Source organism: Mesoplodon densirostris, chromosome 18, assembly GCF_025265405.1.
Source record: "Mesoplodon densirostris isolate mMesDen1 chromosome 18, mMesDen1 primary haplotype, whole genome shotgun sequence".
Classification (NCBI taxonomy): Eukaryota; Metazoa; Chordata; class Mammalia; order Artiodactyla; family Ziphiidae; genus Mesoplodon; species Mesoplodon densirostris.
In genome coordinates this window covers 6,489,841-6,506,859 of record NC_082678.1, presented here as the reverse complement: position 1 = coordinate 6,506,859, position 17,019 = coordinate 6,489,841, and the positions used below count along the sequence as shown (strand labels likewise).

At 56.7% G+C, this 17,019-nt stretch overlaps 1 protein-coding gene across 4 annotated transcripts; it reads left to right on the top strand.

The window, feature by feature from the left end:
• The first annotated feature begins 107 nt into the window (after positions 1 to 107).
• DHX58 (DExH-box helicase 58) lies at positions 108 to 9,175 on the top strand. 4 transcript variants are annotated; one of them, XM_060080994.1, is made up of 13 exons: positions 108 to 135; positions 373 to 541; positions 751 to 952; positions 1,336 to 1,526; positions 2,875 to 2,991; positions 3,580 to 3,706; positions 3,860 to 4,051; positions 4,704 to 4,966; positions 5,504 to 5,605; positions 5,746 to 5,907; positions 6,626 to 6,816; positions 8,119 to 8,215; positions 8,518 to 9,175. In XM_060080994.1, exons 2-13 carry the CDS (start codon positions 374 to 376, stop codon positions 8,701 to 8,703), a joined length of 1,998 nt encoding a protein of 665 aa, XP_059936977.1. In that variant the 5' UTR covers positions 108 to 135; position 373; the 3' UTR covers positions 8,704 to 9,175. The 4 variants fall into 4 exon arrangements, with proteins under 4 accessions (XP_059936977.1, XP_059936976.1, XP_059936978.1 ...); XM_060080993.1 differs by having other exon boundaries at positions 5,504 to 5,653; XM_060080995.1 differs by lacking the exon at positions 2,875 to 2,991 and having other exon boundaries at positions 5,504 to 5,653.
• The last annotated feature ends 7,844 nt before the right edge of the window (positions 9,176 to 17,019 follow it).

The window sequence follows — 17,019 nt, the reverse complement described above, 5'->3', positions numbered from 1 at the left end:
AAGTTTTTTCTGTGGGGCAGCGAAGGGAGATTCCTAGGTTGACCTCTGCAGGGCTGGCTCCTCCCCTCAGTTTCAGTTTCCATTTCCTGCTCAGCGGAGCCCAGCAGCATCTGGGCTAAGCCGGCAGGGCTGCAGGTGAGACCCGGGCTGGCACGGGGCAAGTGTGGTCTGTGTGGTACTCAGCCTTTCCCCTGCCCAGATCGGTTTCCGGTAGGTCCCTGCCCCCTTCTCCCTCAAGCTGAATGGAGTCCGGGGCACAGGGAGTTTCCTACGCAAGACTGAGCTGGCCAGGAGTGGAGACTGGCACCGAGGGGTGCCGGGCCTGGGAGGGGGCCAGGAGGACCAGTGGTCTGAGCTCCCTGCCATTTCCAGAATGGAGCTGCGACCCTACCAGTGGGAGGTGATCATGCCTGCCCTGGAGGGCAAGAATATCATCATTTGGCTGCCCACGGGCTCTGGGAAGACAAGGGCAGCTGCTTATGTGGCCAAGAGACATCTAGAGACTGTAGACGGAGCCAAGGTGGTTGTATTGGTCAACAGGGTGAGTGTCCTGCCCTCCCCCCAGCGGCGTCTCAACTCCTCGGGTGCCTCTCAGGACCCTCCGAACTCCAAAGCGGCTGTGACCGTCTCTAAGCTCACCTGTCTTTTCACCCATTCCAGAACTCAGCTATGGCGTGGGGGTCACCTTGCTACCCCCATTCCCCAGGCCCTGATCCAGCTTCCTCTCCCCATCTCATTCTCCACCCCCAGGTGCACCTGGTGACCCAGCATTGTGAGGAGTTCAGCAGCATGCTGGGCGGACGCTGGACCATTACAACCCTGAGTGGGGACATGGGGCCACGAGCTGGCTTTGCCCATGTGGCCCAGAGGCATGACCTGCTCATCTGCACGGCTGAGCTGCTGCAGAAGGCACTGACCAGCCTGGAGGAGGGGGAGCATGTGGAGCTCAACGGTGAGGGCTGGGGGCAGGGGGAAAGGGTGCACCCCTGAGGCCCCCTGCCTGCCAACCCCAGGGCTCCTGTTCTAGTAAAGGTGTTGGGACATTTCATGGGATGAGGGGTTCCCCATTCACCAAACCCCAGCATACACCCCAGTAGAAACAGACCTGGCTAGAGTGCAGGATCTTGGGCAAGTACCTTCCCCCAGCTAGGCCTTAGTTTACTAATCTGTAAAATGGAGGTAAATCGTCCCTGCCTGGCCCATTCTCTGGGGCCCAGCTGCAAGCTGTGAAGGGAGGAAGGAATTCTCAGATGAGTTGTGGGGACTACATGAAACAGTTTATGGGAGGAAGGGCTTTGCAAGCTTAGGTAATAACCTTCTCTTGTGTGCCTCCAGCCTTCTCCCTGCTGGTGGTGGATGAGTGTCACCACACGCACAAAGACACCGTCTACAACGTCATCCTGAGCCGGTACCTGGAGCTTAAACTCCGGAGGACCCGGCCGCTGCCGCAGGTGCTGGGTCTCACAGCCTCGCCAGGCACTGGTGGGGCCTCCACGCTCGATGGGGCCATTGACCACGTCCTGCAGGTCAGCTTGGCCCCTGTGACCCTCCCACCAGAAACCTCCCTAACCTGTCCTGCCTAACCCCATGCCCATCAGCCCTCTCCAGACTCCCCAGGCAGGGTTCAAGGCGCTTCCCCACCTAAGCTCCAGCCTCGAATGACTTCTTGTCACACTTAGAATAATCTCCCAAGTCCACTCTGGCTTACAAAGTCCCATGTGACCTAGGCCTTGCCTACCTCCCACCCTCATTTCCTGCACCCTTCCCCTCACTCCCACTATTCTGGCCTCTCTCTGTATCTTGAGCATGTCAGGCTTGTCCTGTCTCAGGACCTTTGCACTTGCCATTTCTTCTGCCCTGAATGCCTTTACCCTGCACTTTACTTGTCAGGCTCTTTCTTGTCATTCAGAGAGCAGCTTAAATGTCACGTCTTTTTTTTAAAAATAAATTTATTTATTTAATTATTTATTTTTGGCTGCGTTGGGTCTTCATTGCTGCACATGGGCTTTCTCTAGTTGTGGTGAGCGAGGACTACTCTTCGTCGCGGTGCGCGGGCTTCTCTTTGCAGTGGCTTCTCTTGTTGCAGAGCACAGGCTCTAGGCGCACGGGCTTCAGTAGTTGTGGCACGCAGGCTCAGTAGTTGTGGCTCATGGGCTCTAGAGCACAGGCTCAGTAGTTGTGGTGCATGGGCTTAGTTGCTCTGCGGCATGTGGGAATCTTCCGGGACCAGGGATCGAACCCGTGTCCCCTGCATTGGCAGGCGGATTCTTAACCACAGCGCCACCAGGGAAGTCCCACTGTGCTCTTTCATATCATCCAGTTTTATTTTTAAAGAGCTAGTTAACACTACGTGAAATTCTCTCATTCTGTTACTCTTTTTTTTTTAGTTTAAATTTAAATTTATTTATTTGGCTGCATCGGGTCTTAGCTGCGGCACACGGGACACGGGATCTTCGCTGCGGCATGCAGGATCTTTCATTGCAGTGGGCAGGCTTCTCTCTAGTTATGGGGCACGGGCTCCAGAGCGTGCGGGCTTAACTGCCCCGCGGCATGTGGGATCTTAGTTCCGGGAGCAGTGATCGAACCCGTGTCCCCTGCATTGTAAGGCGGATTCTTAACCACTGGACCACCAGGGAAGTCCCTCATTCTGTTACTCTTTACTTGTTTATCATCTGTCTCCCCATCTCCAATGTAAGATGCTCTGTATCCCTGGTAACTAGAACAGCACTGGGCATAGAGAAGGAGGGCAATAGCTATTTGTTGAACACGAGTCCCCACTCCCAATGGCCCTGCCTCAGCCCATCCTGCCCCAAAGCTCTGCCCATTGTCCCCACAGAACCCCCCATTCCAGTGAACCCCTCTCTGTTGCCCCAGCTCTGTGCCAACCTGGACACATGGCGCATCATGTCACCCCAGGACTACCGCTCCCAGCTGCAGGAGCACAGCCGCCAGCCCTGCAAACAGTACGACCTCTGCCACAGACGCACCCAGGTGCATGGGGGGAGAGCCGTGGCAGGGGGTGGGGTCTGGTGTGAAGTTAGGGCACCTGGGGTTGAGCTCTGACTCCACCCTCACTAGCTCTGTGGTTTCGGGTTATTTGCTTTTGTCTCAGCCTCCATTTCCCCTTTTTGTGAAATGGGGCAGATACAGCCCATGCCCTCAGCCTGCTGTTTCGTTTGACTCAGATGCCACCGTGGGCATCTCTCAAAACCCTGGGCACGCTTTGCAAACCGTAAAGCTGGGGCACTCTGTGCTGAGGCTGTTCCAAGCTCTCTCCTGCGGTGCAGACACTGTCTGGTGTCTGCCAGGACAGGGCTGCACAAGGACTAGACATCACTGTGCTCAGGCCAGAAGTCAAGGATTCCGACATAGCAGGAGCGGGGTGCAGGACCCCGACCTCTGCCTCCAGCCAGGACTCCTTTCACACCCCAGCCGGCCTCCCTCTGGGGCTCCCTCCTGTCCAGCTCCGATGTGCCGGCAGTAGCGGCGCAGCTTCGCCCGGAGATCAGCGTCCCCACTGGGTGCCCATTCCCCCGATGTGTGTGGGAAACCCCTCACACCCTCACTCTTCTCGTCCAGGAGCCGTTTGGCGACATGCTGAAGGAGCTCATGGACCAAATCCACGACCATCTGGAGATGCCCGAGTTGAGACGGGACTTCGGGACGCAGACCTACGAGCAACAAGTGGTGGAGCTGGGCCGGAATGGTGCGAGGGGCCGTTCTAGGGAAGGGCTAGGCGGCCGGGGCGGTCCGGGGCGGGGCCAGCCTGGGCGGAGCCTTTCGGGGGCCGTAGCCTAGGCGGAAGTGGACCCTGGAGGGGCGTGGCCACTCAGGCGCTGCGAACCCTGCCCTCCCTCAGCGGCTGAGGCGGGGCTGCAGGAGCGGCGGGTGTACGCGCTTCACCTGCGTCGCTACAACGACGCACTGCTCATCCACGACACGGTCCGTGCGGTGGATGCCCTGGCCACTCTGCAGGATTTCTACGACAGGGAGCGCACCACTAAGACCCAGATCCTGCGTGCCGAGCGCTGGCTGCTGGCGCTGTTTGATGGTGAGGCTCGCAACTGAACTAAAGGTCAGAGGCCAGCCAGGACGCAGGTGCCAACGTGGGTGGGGAAGGTGCCAACGAGGGTACTGGGGCCCGAATTTTCTAACCAAAAGTCAAAGCCGTGGATATGACAAAAGATAATATGCCCTCATTTGTGAAGGTTTGCATAGATATAAAAACGAATTCATGTTTTTGACAGAGATTTTTAAAAAAACATTTAATTGGGACGGTCCTTGAAGGTTTCGGTTGTGTGGTGCCTTTAAACTGGGAAAGTGAGGTGGTCAGAGAACGAAATGTAAGGCTAGAGGAGGCCGCAGCACAGGCTGGAGGGCAAGTATCTTTCTGAAGACCCGGGGAGCAAAGATCAGTATGAAAATGTCCAGGGTCATCCTGGTAGCTGGGTTGAAGAGGGGTACTGGATGAGGTATGTGAGCAAAGGATTCTACACTGTAGGCCCCCGACCTAAGGCTGGGCAGGCAGAGGGTGTCCTTAAATGTGCTTCTGGTGCTGTTCAGGGGAATTAGGCAGGAGCAGGTGTCGTCAGGCACCCCCGGACCCCCAACTCCTGTAATCTTATCCCCATGAGTCCCCCACGCCCAACCCTGCCCACCTCCAGACCTGAGTCCTGCGCTTCTGCTTTGGGCTTTTCTGGCAGACCACAAGAGTAAGCTGGCCCACCTGGCAACTCATGGCCCAGAGAACCCGAAACTGGCGGTGCTGGAAGAGATCTTGCAGAAGCAGTTCAGGAGCCCTGACAGCCCGCAGGGCATCATCTTCACCCGGACCCGCCAGAGCGCTCACTCCCTCCTGCTCTGGCTCCAGCAGCAGCCAGGCCTGCAGACAGTGGACATCAGGCCCCAGCTGTTGATTGGGGCTGGGAACAGCAGCCAGAACACTCAGATGATCCAGATGACTCAGGTGTGGGTTCTGGGGAACGGAGCTGAGGGTGGGGCTTCCCCAGTGGAGAAAGGGAGGGGACAATCTTCAGCACAGAGCAGTGGGCGATGGATTAACTCCAGGCAGAGGGCAGAGAGCTGCGGGGGGAGAGGGAGACACTGAGATCCCCAGTGTTGAAGGTTCCCCCAATCTGGAGATCTCTGGGGGAAGAGAGGCAGAGGCTTGGGGATCTGCAGGGAGAGGCGAGTGATGTCCTCAGGACAGGGAATCAGGGGTCTGGGGTCCCTTGCATGAGGAGAATAGGTCCTGAGAGCTCCTAGAGTAGAGGGGCAGGGGCCTTTAGGGACTCCTAAGGGAGACGGGGGTGAGATGGGTACCTAGGAAGATGAGCAAGGTCCTGGGGCTACTTGAAGATAGAGGTGGGGACGCAGGGTTCCTAGGGAAAGGGGACAAGACTGTGAGTAAAAGGGCTAAACCAGGAGAGGCTGGGCTGGCAGGAAGATAGGCCTCAACCGACCTCATTTACCATCCTCTTTCTCCTCCCCCACTTCCCCCCAGAGGGACCAGCAAGAAGTGATCCAGAAGTTCCGGACTGGTACCCTGAACCTCCTGGTGGCTACGAGTGTGGCAGAGGAGGGGCTGGACATCCCCCAGTGCAAGGTGGTGGTGCGCTATGGGCTCCTGACCAATGAGATCTCCATGGTCCAGGTGCCCAAAGCATCCCTCCCCAAAACAGCCCTCAAAGGATGCTGTGTGGGACCCCAGCCCCACTCAGGCCCCTCTGTTTTCTCTTTTCCCAGGCAAGGGGCCGTGCCCGGGCCAGCCAAAGTGTATACTCATTTGTGGCGGCCCAAGGGAGTCGGGAGCTGAAGCGGGAGCTGACCAATGAGGCGCTGGAGACTCTGATGGAACGGGCAGTGGCTGCTGTGCAGGAGATGGACCAGGCCAAGTACCAGGACAAGGTTTGTGGGCAGCCTGACTACCCTACGGGGAAGGGGACTGAGGACGCTCTGCCTAGAAGGTCTCTGACTGCACACACATACACGCCCCTGGACCCCCTTCCTCTGGGGGCTAGCCTGGCCCGCCTGGGGAAGATTTGAATGAAGGGAAAGGTAGAGGCTGGCGGTGGGGCTTCCAGGGAAGGCAATGGCCGTTCTCCAAAATGCCTTGGAAACAGGCCTTATCCAGGGCTTTGAATTTATCCTCACCACCAAATATTTTGTGTATCTGTGAGAGCCGCCTTACAGCCCTTCTGGAACCAGGCAGCAGGGAAACAGACAGACACATCCACAAAATAAGCCCAGAACCAGGGCTTAAATCAGTTCCCCTGAGGCAGGGTCACCATCGTCCAGCCTTGTTCAGGATGGTCCCTATTTACTCCTGCTGTCCCAGCATAATTATTAATGATGCCCCATGTTAGATTAAAAGAAGCCACTTTGCACGAAATCCTCCAAAGAGGGAGTAAAGATCCAGCAAAAAGACTTGCCTTCCTCTCATATTTTTTTCCACCCCCATATTTTTTTCCACAGAGCTGCTTCTAAAAACTCCAGGGATGGTTGAGGAAGTCCCTTCTGGGTGCTAATAATCTGAGCCATTTGGGAGCCCTTTGGCCCCCTGGGAGCATTCCTGGGGTCAGGTCTCTCAGGCCCCAGCCATGCCCCGTGTCCCCTCCCACCCCAGATCCAGGATCTGCAGCGGGCAGCCTTGGTCAAGCGGGCAGCCCAGGCGGCCCAGCGGGAGAGTCTCCAGCACAAGTTCCTGGCAGAGCACGTGCGGCTCCTCTGTGTCAACTGCACGGTGCCCGTGGGCTATGGGAGTGACCTACGGAGGGTGGAGGGTACCCACCACGTCAACGTGAACCCCAACTTCTCGTGAGAACTGTAGAAGGGGCTGTCGGGATGGGAAGCGGGGAGAGAAGAAGGGTATGATGGGAGATGGAGAATCCCTTCCATCCAGACAGTGCTTTGAGGGTTTGGAAAGTTAAGGAGCATTTTAACAACGACCAAGTATGCATTTTCACAGTAGTCTGAGGAGACAGGTCTTATCATCACCCCACTTTACAGGTGAGGAAACAGAGGCTCAGAGAGGCTAAGTGACTTGCCCAAGCTCCCACAGCCACTATGTGGTTGAGCAAGAGCTGGAATTCAGGATGCCAAATGCTGAGGGGCCACAGACTGGCCCCCTGGTCCTACCTACTTTGTTTTTGTTTTTTAATATTTATTTATTTATTTTTGGCTGCATTGGGTCTTAGTTGTGGCACTCAGGATCTTGTGTTGCAGTGTGTGGGCTCTTTGTTGTGGCGCACAGGCTTCCCTCTAGTTGCGGCACGTGGGCTCATTAACTGCAGCACATGGGCTCTGTAGTTGAGGCACACGGGCTCAGTAGTTACGGCACCTGGGCCTAATTGCCCCGCAGCATGTGGGATCTTGGTTCCCCAACCAGGTGGTCCTACCTACTTTGAAGACATCAAGAGGGGCTAGTTGTCCCTGAGCCATCCCCTCATCTTCCACCCTCTAGAGGGTAACCTTTCCCCATCCTCCATCCATTCATTATTTATTAGGTACCTGCTATGCCAAGGATCTTCACACAGGTTCTCTCATTTGAGGAGGTAGCATTTCAACTAGGGCTTGTCTTGAAGGATGCACTGGGTTGGAATGTGAGATGAGAAGAGGCAGGGATGATGCAACGGGAGTAATTCTGGTTGACTTGAGTGGAAGAGATGGTGAAGGATGAGATTCTGAAGGAACACAGACTGGCCCGTGGAGGACCTTGAAGGTCGGGCCTGAAAGTTTAGCCTTTGTCCTGTAGGCAATGCAGAGTCTTGGGGGGATTTTGAGCAAGGGAATGTCAGGGTCAGAAGTACATTTGTAGAGGGTCACTCTGACAGTTGGTGGAAGGATGATGTGGGGTTGAGAGTAAGGATGGAATGGGATGGAAGGATGGGGCAGGGAGAGCTGTTGGGGGACTGTTGAAATCATCCAGGTGGGTAGTGCTGAGGCCAGCTTGGGCAGAAGAAGGTGCCGTGGAGGCAGCATAGGCAGAGTGTAACCTCTCGACGGGCACGAAGGCCCAAGGCCCGGGCGCAGGCTCAGCAGGCAGGAGGGCGTGAGGTCTGGGGCTGGGGTTGGGGGGTGGGGTCCATGAGGGCTGTGGCCACTCCCATTCTTCTCCAGGATCTACTACAACATCTCCCAGGAGCCTGTGGTCATCAACAGAGTCTTCAAGGACTGGAGGCCTGGGGGTGTCATTAGCTGCAGGAACTGTGGGGAGGTAAGTGCTGGGGCCGTGGCCCTTAGCACTAGTCTTGAGAAGTCCTCAGTCTGAGAGAGGAAGCCCCGCCTCTGCCATCAGGGTGCCCTCACTGGGATGGGGGAAGCAGCCCTGCCCCAGGAGCTCCCAATCTGAGGAGAGGAGTTCCACCCCTGTCTTAGGGAGTCCACAGTGTGATGGGGGAGATGGCTCTCAGGCTGAGGTGGGAGACATAGGCCCAGCATTCATGAACTCCAGCCTGAGGAGAGGAGCCCAGTCTGAGGACAGAGATGCAGACCTGGCCATCTCTGTCCCACCCACAGGGCTGGGGTCTGCAGATGATCTACAAGTCAGCGAAGCTGCCAGTACTCAAAGTCCGCAGCTTGCTGCTGGAGACACCGCAAGGGCGGGTCCAGTCCAAGAAGTGGTCCCGCGTGCCCTTCACCGTGCCTGACTTTGACTACGTGCAGCACTGTGCCCAGAGCCTGGCTGACTTCTCCCTGGACTGACCGTCTTGTCCCTGCAGTGCCTGCTGTAGCCTGCAGGGGGCGGGAGAATCCACAGCAGCCTGGCAGACTTCTCCCTGGACTGACCATCTTGTCCCTGCAGTGCCTGCTGTAGCCTGCAGGGGGCGGGAGAATCCACAGAAGCCACCGTCTCCTGGGCAAAGCCTGGGTCCAGCCCCTCCCTCCGGAGTCACCAGCTCCAGGCTCCCGGCTGACCAGCCACAGAGGAACCCTGGGCACCCAGGCTGGCTTGGACTCCCACACTCAGGAAGCAGCTGGAGAGCCACAGCTCATCCCAGACCCCCCTTAACATGTACACAGACACCTTCGTATGCAATGGATGGAGCTGGTGGGGGGAAACTGAGGCAGAAGAATGGCCCCACTGTACTAGGCATCGCCAGTTTCCCTTGGCTTCAACATTCCTTCCCTGCCAAGGCCACTTGTATTCTTTGAGATTCTCCATAAATTAAAAATAAAGAAGTAGAACTCATGTAGAAAATGGGTAGTATTTTTAAAACAGATGTGTTGAGGTATAATATAATTGACATAACTGTACATATTTACAGTGTGCAATTTGATAAGTTTAATGTATGTATGCGCTTCCACAATCAAGATAATGAACATCACCATCACCCTCAAAACTTCCTTGCTCCCAATGTAATCCTCTTCCCTTTCCACAACCACCAATCTGCTTTGTGCTGTATTTCTCTCTTTTTTTTTAGTTAGTTTTGTTTTAATTAATTAATTTATTTTTTGGCTGTGTCAGGTCTTGGTTACGGCATGTGGGTTTCTTTCTAGTTGTGGCACGTGGGCTTCTCTCTAGTTGTGGCTTAACTGCCCGTGACGCGTGGGATCTTAGTTCCCCGACCAGAGATCGAACCTGCGTCCCCTGCATTGGAAGGTGGATTCTTAACCACTGGACCACCAGGGAAGTCCCTGTGCTGTATTTCTAATGTTCAAAGCTTTAAAAAAAATTTTTTTAACACCCCTCTTTATGGCTATCGTGTAACCTTGATTTGGAGAGAGCATCAAAAGTCTAAATTTGAGAGCCACTGAGAATGTGAGGCCTTTCTGCCTCCTCCACCCCATAATAGGCTCAAACCCCAGTGCCCCCCTCTCCAGCCTCTCCTAACCCCCAGGTCATCTCCCCTGGGCTGAGGAGAGGCTGAGATCCAGGATTTGAGGGGTAGGGCTCAGGTAGGCATGGGGGGTGGGAGAAGTTGTAAAGGCCTAAATTTTCTGTTCTCGTTTTAACAAGAAAGAAAGAAAAAGAAAGGCAAGATCTAGGTTGATTCTTCAGGGAAAGGGCTATTTCTGTAGTAAGCAGCCCAGCAGGCAGGAGTCACCTTCAAGAGGAAGGGAGGGGGCTAGGGCAGAGATTTGAGAGCAGGATGGCAGTCCTTCCTGCCGTCTAACCTCCTTCCCTCTGGCTACATCCCTGGTCCTGCCTAAGGGTAGATGGGAAATGATGCGCACTCCCTTCTCCCAGCATCTTTCTTCAGTCTGCCTCTTGTCTGATTGAAGGGTGACATTTCAGTACCAGTCTTTTTGGCCTCCACTCCCGCAGAGAGGGTACCCCTCTTTCCTAGGGCCTCTCTTCCTGCTATTCTCCAGTGTTCCTTGGCCGTGGCTCCAGGAGTCACCCACCTCCTCCCTCCTGTCCCATCTCTGCCTCCCGGGGCCCCTTCTTCTGCCTCTCTGCTCCCCACTTCACCTTCACTTGTGATCTCTCCTGCCAGCAACGTGCCTTTTACAGGTCAATAAAATTAGTGACTGGGGGCAGAGGGAGGGGGGCAGGGGCCCAGGGGTGCTAAGCTCAATGGCCTTGAGTGTGGCTGGATGCACGGAGTCCGGATGCCTGTCATTCCAGGGCTAAACAGTGACAGCTGAGGGACCTGAGCTGGCGCTGAGGGCAGGGGTTGGGGTGGCGTGGTGTGTGTGTGTGTGTGTGTGGCTGTGTTGCTGGGAGAGAGATGGACTGAGGCTAAAGATGACCTGGGCACCTAATGGTCCCCTCGGTGGCCTGAGCCCCTACACAGCTGACCCCTGGATGGGGGGGCCCTGACTTCGAGGACGTGTCCTATCGCGCACCCACCTTGCCTGGCTGGGAGAGCTTTCCTGAGCTCAGATGGAAGGGGGAACGCAGACGAGGAGGGGTTCCCGGGCTTGCTTCTTCGTGTGAGGGGGTCTTCATGTGGAGCCACTGCCTCCAGGGCACTTGGGTAAGGCTGCCTGAAGGAGGGCATTTCATGAGGTCCTCAGGACCCAGGAATCCTAACTCCCAGCCCTCAGAATAGCTAGAGCGCCAGAGCCTCCCTAGTGGCCCGGATGCTCCCCCCACCACCACCCCGCTTTATGCCCACCTGAATAAACCGGCCCGCTCCTCCCCGCGGAGACTCGGGGAGGGGCTCGGCCGCCGCTCCCCCAGGCCCCGCCCCCGCCCCTGGCCCCGCCTCCGCCTCGGCAAGCGCGAAGCCGCTGCGCTACGGAGCGCGGTGAGAGCAGGTGGCCGCGACGGGCTCGTCTGTGCCCCGCAGGTAAGTCAGCGACGCAGGCTGGTCCACGCTGAGGACCTCGAGGGCAGTGCGGGAGAACAAGGCAGCCCCTTCCACCTGTCCTGTGCCCTCGCCTCAAAACTGGGGGACCCCAAGAGGCAGGGAGGATATCCCTCCTGGCTCTACGCACTGATGCTGGGCATCTAGGTAGCGGGTGAGACTAAACTCTGGAGAAGTTTAGAGGGTCACGGCTGGCTTTCCCTGATGCCGAGGCAGGCTGTGAGGGACGGACAAGGACAGAAACGGGCCTGAGGCGCGCAGCTTTCTGAAGGAGAGCAGGTTGCGGGTGGTGACTGCGGGGCTCCGCGTAAGAAACCTCACTGACTCAGAGTGCCCCGTGCCTCAGTCAGTGCAGCATCTTACTCCCTCCCCCCACTTAGGGGGTGATGGGGTGACCCAAACGGCCTCTGAGGGAAAATGCGGCAAGAGACACCGCATACCTGAATTGGAGCCTGGGTTTTCTGGTGTGCCCCAGGGCACCTGCATCATTTCTTTACGCCCTGGAAACAGATGTGTGGGGGTGAAAGGGATGAGGGAGCAGAGGCTGGTCCGGATGGCCTGGGGAGCCCAGAGAGCCTGGGGACTGAATAGATCTTCTCTGCGTCCATGTCCCGGAGCCAGATGGGGGAGGTGATCACAGAAGTGGGCCTTATTGTAGACGTGGGTGCATTTGCACCTTGTGTGTTGGGATTTGGGCTGTAGGAAAGGGGCCCTGCCTCCTAGGACCTCGAGGAAGGCTTCCTGGAAAAGGAGGTCCTGGGTTGACAGCTCAGATGGGATGCTTAGAGCTCTGAGCCACAAAGGAGAGTCAGACTTTGGGCCTAGCTGCTGTGTTAGGGTAGAGCAGGGGACCCCAGATAGTAGAATGGAGGGAGGTCAGGATGCTGCTGTCTGGATCCAGCCAGGACCCCATGGACCTTCTAGAGATCTTCACAAGCCAAGAGACAGACCAGGACCCAACTCAGGTGGCGGGGCTTTCTGTGTCTGTCTAGTTTCCCCATTCCATTGTCTCCTCTCACCACATACACTGTCACTGTCAGGAAGTTCTCTCTCATATCTGACCTTCATCCCTGCTGCTTCTGTGCCAGCTTCTTGCTTCTGGGAGGCAATGTGCTGTGGTGGAAAGAGTGGGGACTCTGGGGTCACTTAGACTTGGGTTCTGTCACCTCTACCTACTGTGTGACCTTGGGCGAGTTAGTTCACCTATGAGTTCGCTTCCCCACCTGTAAAATGGGGATAATAATAGAACCCACCTCATAGGGTGGCTGCAAGGATTAAATGAGAATGCGCACATAGAGTGCTTAGCACGGTGCCTGGCGCCTGGTGAGGGCTCAACAAGTGCAAGTGTCCCCTCCTGTGTAGGACAGCAAAGCCGATCTGCCAGGGGTAGGGGTGGGGTTGGAGGTTCTTTTTTAAACTTGGCCGGAGAGAGCCGTGCCCTTCACCCCCCACCCCCCCACACCCAGCCCCTGCTGGTCCCTGGATCTTGACTGGATCTGTCTGGGCTGCCCAGGTCCCCTCACCACCTTCTCCCTTAGTCACCCTGTTTTTTGTCTCCAGGGTGAGAAGACAGGGCAGGGACCAGCAGCAGCCCACTTGGGGAGGGCTATGCCTCAGGGGAACAAACTGGCTTAGAGACCCAACCAAAAAAAAAAAAGGCCCGTTGTCATCACCTCTCTGCCCTCCCCACGTCCAGAAATCCACAAGTTGGGATCAAGCTGCACTAAATTTTTCCAGGGAGATAAATAATACAAGTGACTGAAAGTCCTGTTTGGGGAGTGTCCAAGCTGCCCTCCAACGGAAAGACAGCTCCAGTTCCTGGCCCGAGTTCTGGAGGCTGCCAGGGAAGTCTGGGTCTAATAAGTGCCCTTAAACCTGGGCGAGGGAGGGGTTGCCCATACCCTGGCTGGGTGCTTTCAAGGTCTCTGCTCTGGCCCTCCTCTCGCCATCCCTCTCCCTGTGGGGTGAGGAGTAGTCAGCAGGGCCGAGGGGATGAGCCTGGGTATCCCCTTCAAGACCACATGCGCCATACCTGTGACTCCGGAGGTCCCTGCCCAGAAGGTCGCCGGCTTGCTCCCAGCTATGCAAGCCTCTTCCCTGGGCCCGTTCTCCTCAGGGCAGGTCATGCCACTAATGTGTGCACCCCTAGACCTGAAGGACACCTGAAGATGGCTAAGGGACAGCTGTTTGCAGGGCATAAAGATGGAACCAGGTTGTGAGTTGAGGCTGGGTGTCGACCTCCATGCCTGTGAGTCCCTTGCAGTGTAGAAAGGAGCTGGCAGTAGAAAGGGGGGCTGCTGGCGGGGCGCAGGGTGGGAGTGGAGCTGTCTGTCCCTATACAGAGTTGTTCTGCAAAACTCCCAGGAGTCAGAGACATCTAAATTGGAAGCTGGTCTTCCAGGACATTATGACAGTGTATTTGTCAAGGTGGGAGGTTAGAACTTATTTTTTTATTTTATTTGGTTTGATTTTGGGCCGCACCACGCAGCTTGCAGGATCTTATTTCCCCAACCAGGGATCAAACCCGGGCCCTGGCAGTGAGAGCGCTGAGTCCTAACCACTGGACCGCCAGGGAATTCCCAGAACATATTTTAATTAACAGGTTCCTAGCTCGATTGATAACTTTTAAATATTTAGACATGGGCAGGTGGGCCCTTATTTATCCTCCTGCTCCAGGCCCTGCAAATGTTCGAGGTGGGCCTGGCAGCATCTGTGACTGAAACCGCTATTTGGTGAATTCCCTTCCGGCTTTCTCTGTCCCCCAATAGCACCCCTGTAAAACTGGGCTTAGGACACGCCCACCTGGACCAGGAGGGAGTTTCAAGGTGAAATGAAGACTGTCAGCTGCCACCGACAAGCAGTCCCCCCTTGGGCCTGCTGACCTCATTCTCCATGCCAAAACTGGGACATTTAAAACATGTCCTGTGATGCTTAAGAGGGAAGGGCTCTGAGGGGGAGAGAGGTTGCTTATCTCCTGACTGTGGGGCGGGTGTGGGCACTCACTGGACCCAAGGAGCAAGGAGGGAGTTCAGTGGGGCTGCAGCAGCAGGAGGGAGGGAAGTCAGACTGGGGGAAGATCAGGGCTGGACCATTTCTCCAGCTGCCTTTCTCAGAGGGCGCTGGACCCGCGGCCAAGAAGGGGGCCATGTGTCTGGAATGTGGGTCCTCCTCTAAGTTTGGATCTTGGGCTTTGGGTGAGGAAGAGTGTGGGGGCCAGCTGGCCAGGCAGTGGGGGTCATCCCCAGCAGGAAGGAATGGCACGTTGGTCTCGACTGTAGCTGAGTGCCCTGTGGCACCTGAACACACCGTCTGTTCAGAACAGGAGACGCGCAGCCTTCTCGTGGTCGTCTCTGACTCCCTCACCGATCCTGATTGGGCTGCTTGAGGATCAAACCTGCTGCCTTGGCCTCATTAGCGCTGTGAAGTGCTTGGTTGAACCGGACACACACACACTCGCATTCAGACACACACCCAGGCAAGCACGCCCACCTGCACTAACCCACAGACGTCGCTGAACGGTGGCGCACCCCTAATCACCACTCCAAGTGCAATCCGAGATACAGATCCCCCGTGGACCCATCCTGACACGTGCCCTACACCAACTCCTTTGCCTTCATTACAGTTCACATTCCCTCTCCCCTATTGGTGACTTTTCATTCACCTTGGGTGACCCACCAGCTCCAGTGGCCAGGGCTTGGCTTACTTGAGGGTGGTTGGGGGCCAGATGCCTGCAGGGGTTCAGCGTTAGGGACAGGAGGCAGCCATGCCGCCCTCCTGGGACTCCCCGCAAACCCCGCCGGGCTCAACAATCGGCCCCTCTGTTTCCCCGCGGCTCGCAGGGAGTGTCTCCAGGTCCCTGTGTAGTTCTGGAAGCCTCTCAGCCTGTACGGGTGTCTGTCCCTGTGTCCCGTGTGCTCACTGGGCGGCCCTCCCCCTGCTCCTGTGCCTGTCCTTCTCTGTCCTTCTCTGAGTCTCTCTTTTTCTGTGTGTCTTTCTTTATTCCTCTCCCCTTTTCTCTGTACATCTGTCTCTGTCTCTCTTAGTCTCTTTCTGTGTGTGGCTCTGCCCTTCCGTCTGTCTCTCTGGCACGGACACATGTCGCCTCACTCTCAATCTCCTTCCTTGTCCCTTGGCTCTGTGTCTCTGATCGTGTGGCGTCTCACTAGTTCATCTTTCTGTGTCTGTTTGTCTTTGCCTCTCCCCATCTTTGCCTCTGAGTCTAGGTCTCTGTCTCTCCAATCTCTTTTCCTCTCATGAGGCGTCCCAGGGAACAGGACAGCCAGGTGTCTCTGAGTGCAGAAAAAGGTGATAAAGCATCTCCAGGCGCTGCCATCACCTCTGGCCCCTCCAACTGCCAGGAGGGGGGAGGACTATCAGGTTCTGGGGAGGACGGCTGTCGGCCCACCTGCCCCAGCTCCTCTGTTGAGAACTTGAGAATTTGGGGGCTTTGGCTCCAGACGGAAATATTCAGCATCTTCTTCTGCAACAAGGCCCCGGGTCATAGGCCTGGGAGCAGGGCTGGGGATTCAGAGTGACGAGGGAGAGAACCCCTTGTCTGTGGCCTTGAGCCGAGGGAAAGGCCTTGGGGACTAGGAGTCTTCCTCAGAAGCGTCACTGACCACTGACGGTTTTCGTTTTCCTCGAAGCAGCCAAGCTCAGCGCACCCACCCCAGGCCCCAGCTTCCAGATCCAAGCCTCCACTGTGCTCCCCGCCCTATTCCAAACATTTCTGCCAGCTGCCCCAGGGCCGCGGGGCCTGTTCAAACAGCCTCCCTGCCCTCTCCCCCAGCCTCCCCACTTCAGGGGGCCTCTCCTCACTGCCACGGCTTCTTGGCTTCTCTTACAGGAGCGGCTGTGTTGGCTGTTTGTTTATTTGACTAAGGTTTCCTTGGGTGGGGTGGGGACCGACTCCATAGGTGCGTTTTTCCCCACTTCAGATGCACAGGCCAGAGGCCAGGCCGGGCCCTGCCACGCTCCAGCTGCCCTCCCCCAGCACCCCCATCAGCCTCTCCTACCTCCCCAGGCCCCAGACATCTCTACCCTCCTGATCTCAGGTCTGTTGGTTCCTACATCTGACGCCAGCGACCCCCTCCCACTGGCTGGACAGGAGAGGGAGCTATATGACACAGCCCTGTAACCCCCATCCCTCACCTGGCGTTGGCGGAAACACCCTGAGAAGGTGTTGGGAACTGGATCCCTCGGGTCCTCTGGGGGTTCCCAAAGGGAACACATGGGGTGTAGTCTTCAGAATGTGGGAGAAGTCTGCCCACCTGCCTACCCACCCTCACTGGCTGAGCTTGGAGCCAGCGGTAGAACAAGACTTCAGCGGAGGAATGTTTCTCTAATGGGTTTGGGGCCCTTCCCAGGATTCATCCCAGAATGATCTCCCTCGGACCCCAAGGGTCATTCTGTCCCTGGATTTTGTGTGGTACTGTACTGTGTACAGAACTACCGCATCCCACCCTATGAAGCCTGGAGAGGTCATGAAGGCCCCATCCAGGCAGAGTCTGGACTCGACGCCAGGTCTCCTCGTTCCCCACAGCTAGGCCTCCTCCCCGGGCTGAGCCAGAACTGCTCTGTGGGCAAAAAGGAGCCCAGGCTGCCTTGGCTGTCCCTGCATCTCACCCTCACCCACGCCTCCTCCATCTTCACGGGCTGCAATGGAGACTCCTGGTCCCCACCCGTGTCTCCAGCTGGGAAGGGAGTGTCGGGGCACGAGTCTTGTGACCTTGTTCTGAGATCGGCTGTCCTAGTTAGCGGCTTC

Excerpts from the sequence above, each read along its gene's own strand:
- DHX58 (XM_060080993.1), top strand. The coding sequence starts at position 374 with ATGGAGCTGCGACCCTACCAGTGGGAGGTGATCATGCCTGCCCTGGAG. Across the intron at positions 2,992-3,579 it reads TCTGCCACAGACGCACCCAG|GAGCCGTTTGGCGACATGCT; the intron begins GTGCATGGGGGG and ends CTTCTCGTCCAG. Across the intron at positions 3,707-3,859 it reads GGTGGAGCTGGGCCGGAATG|CGGCTGAGGCGGGGCTGCAG; the intron begins GTGCGAGGGGCC and ends GCCCTCCCTCAG.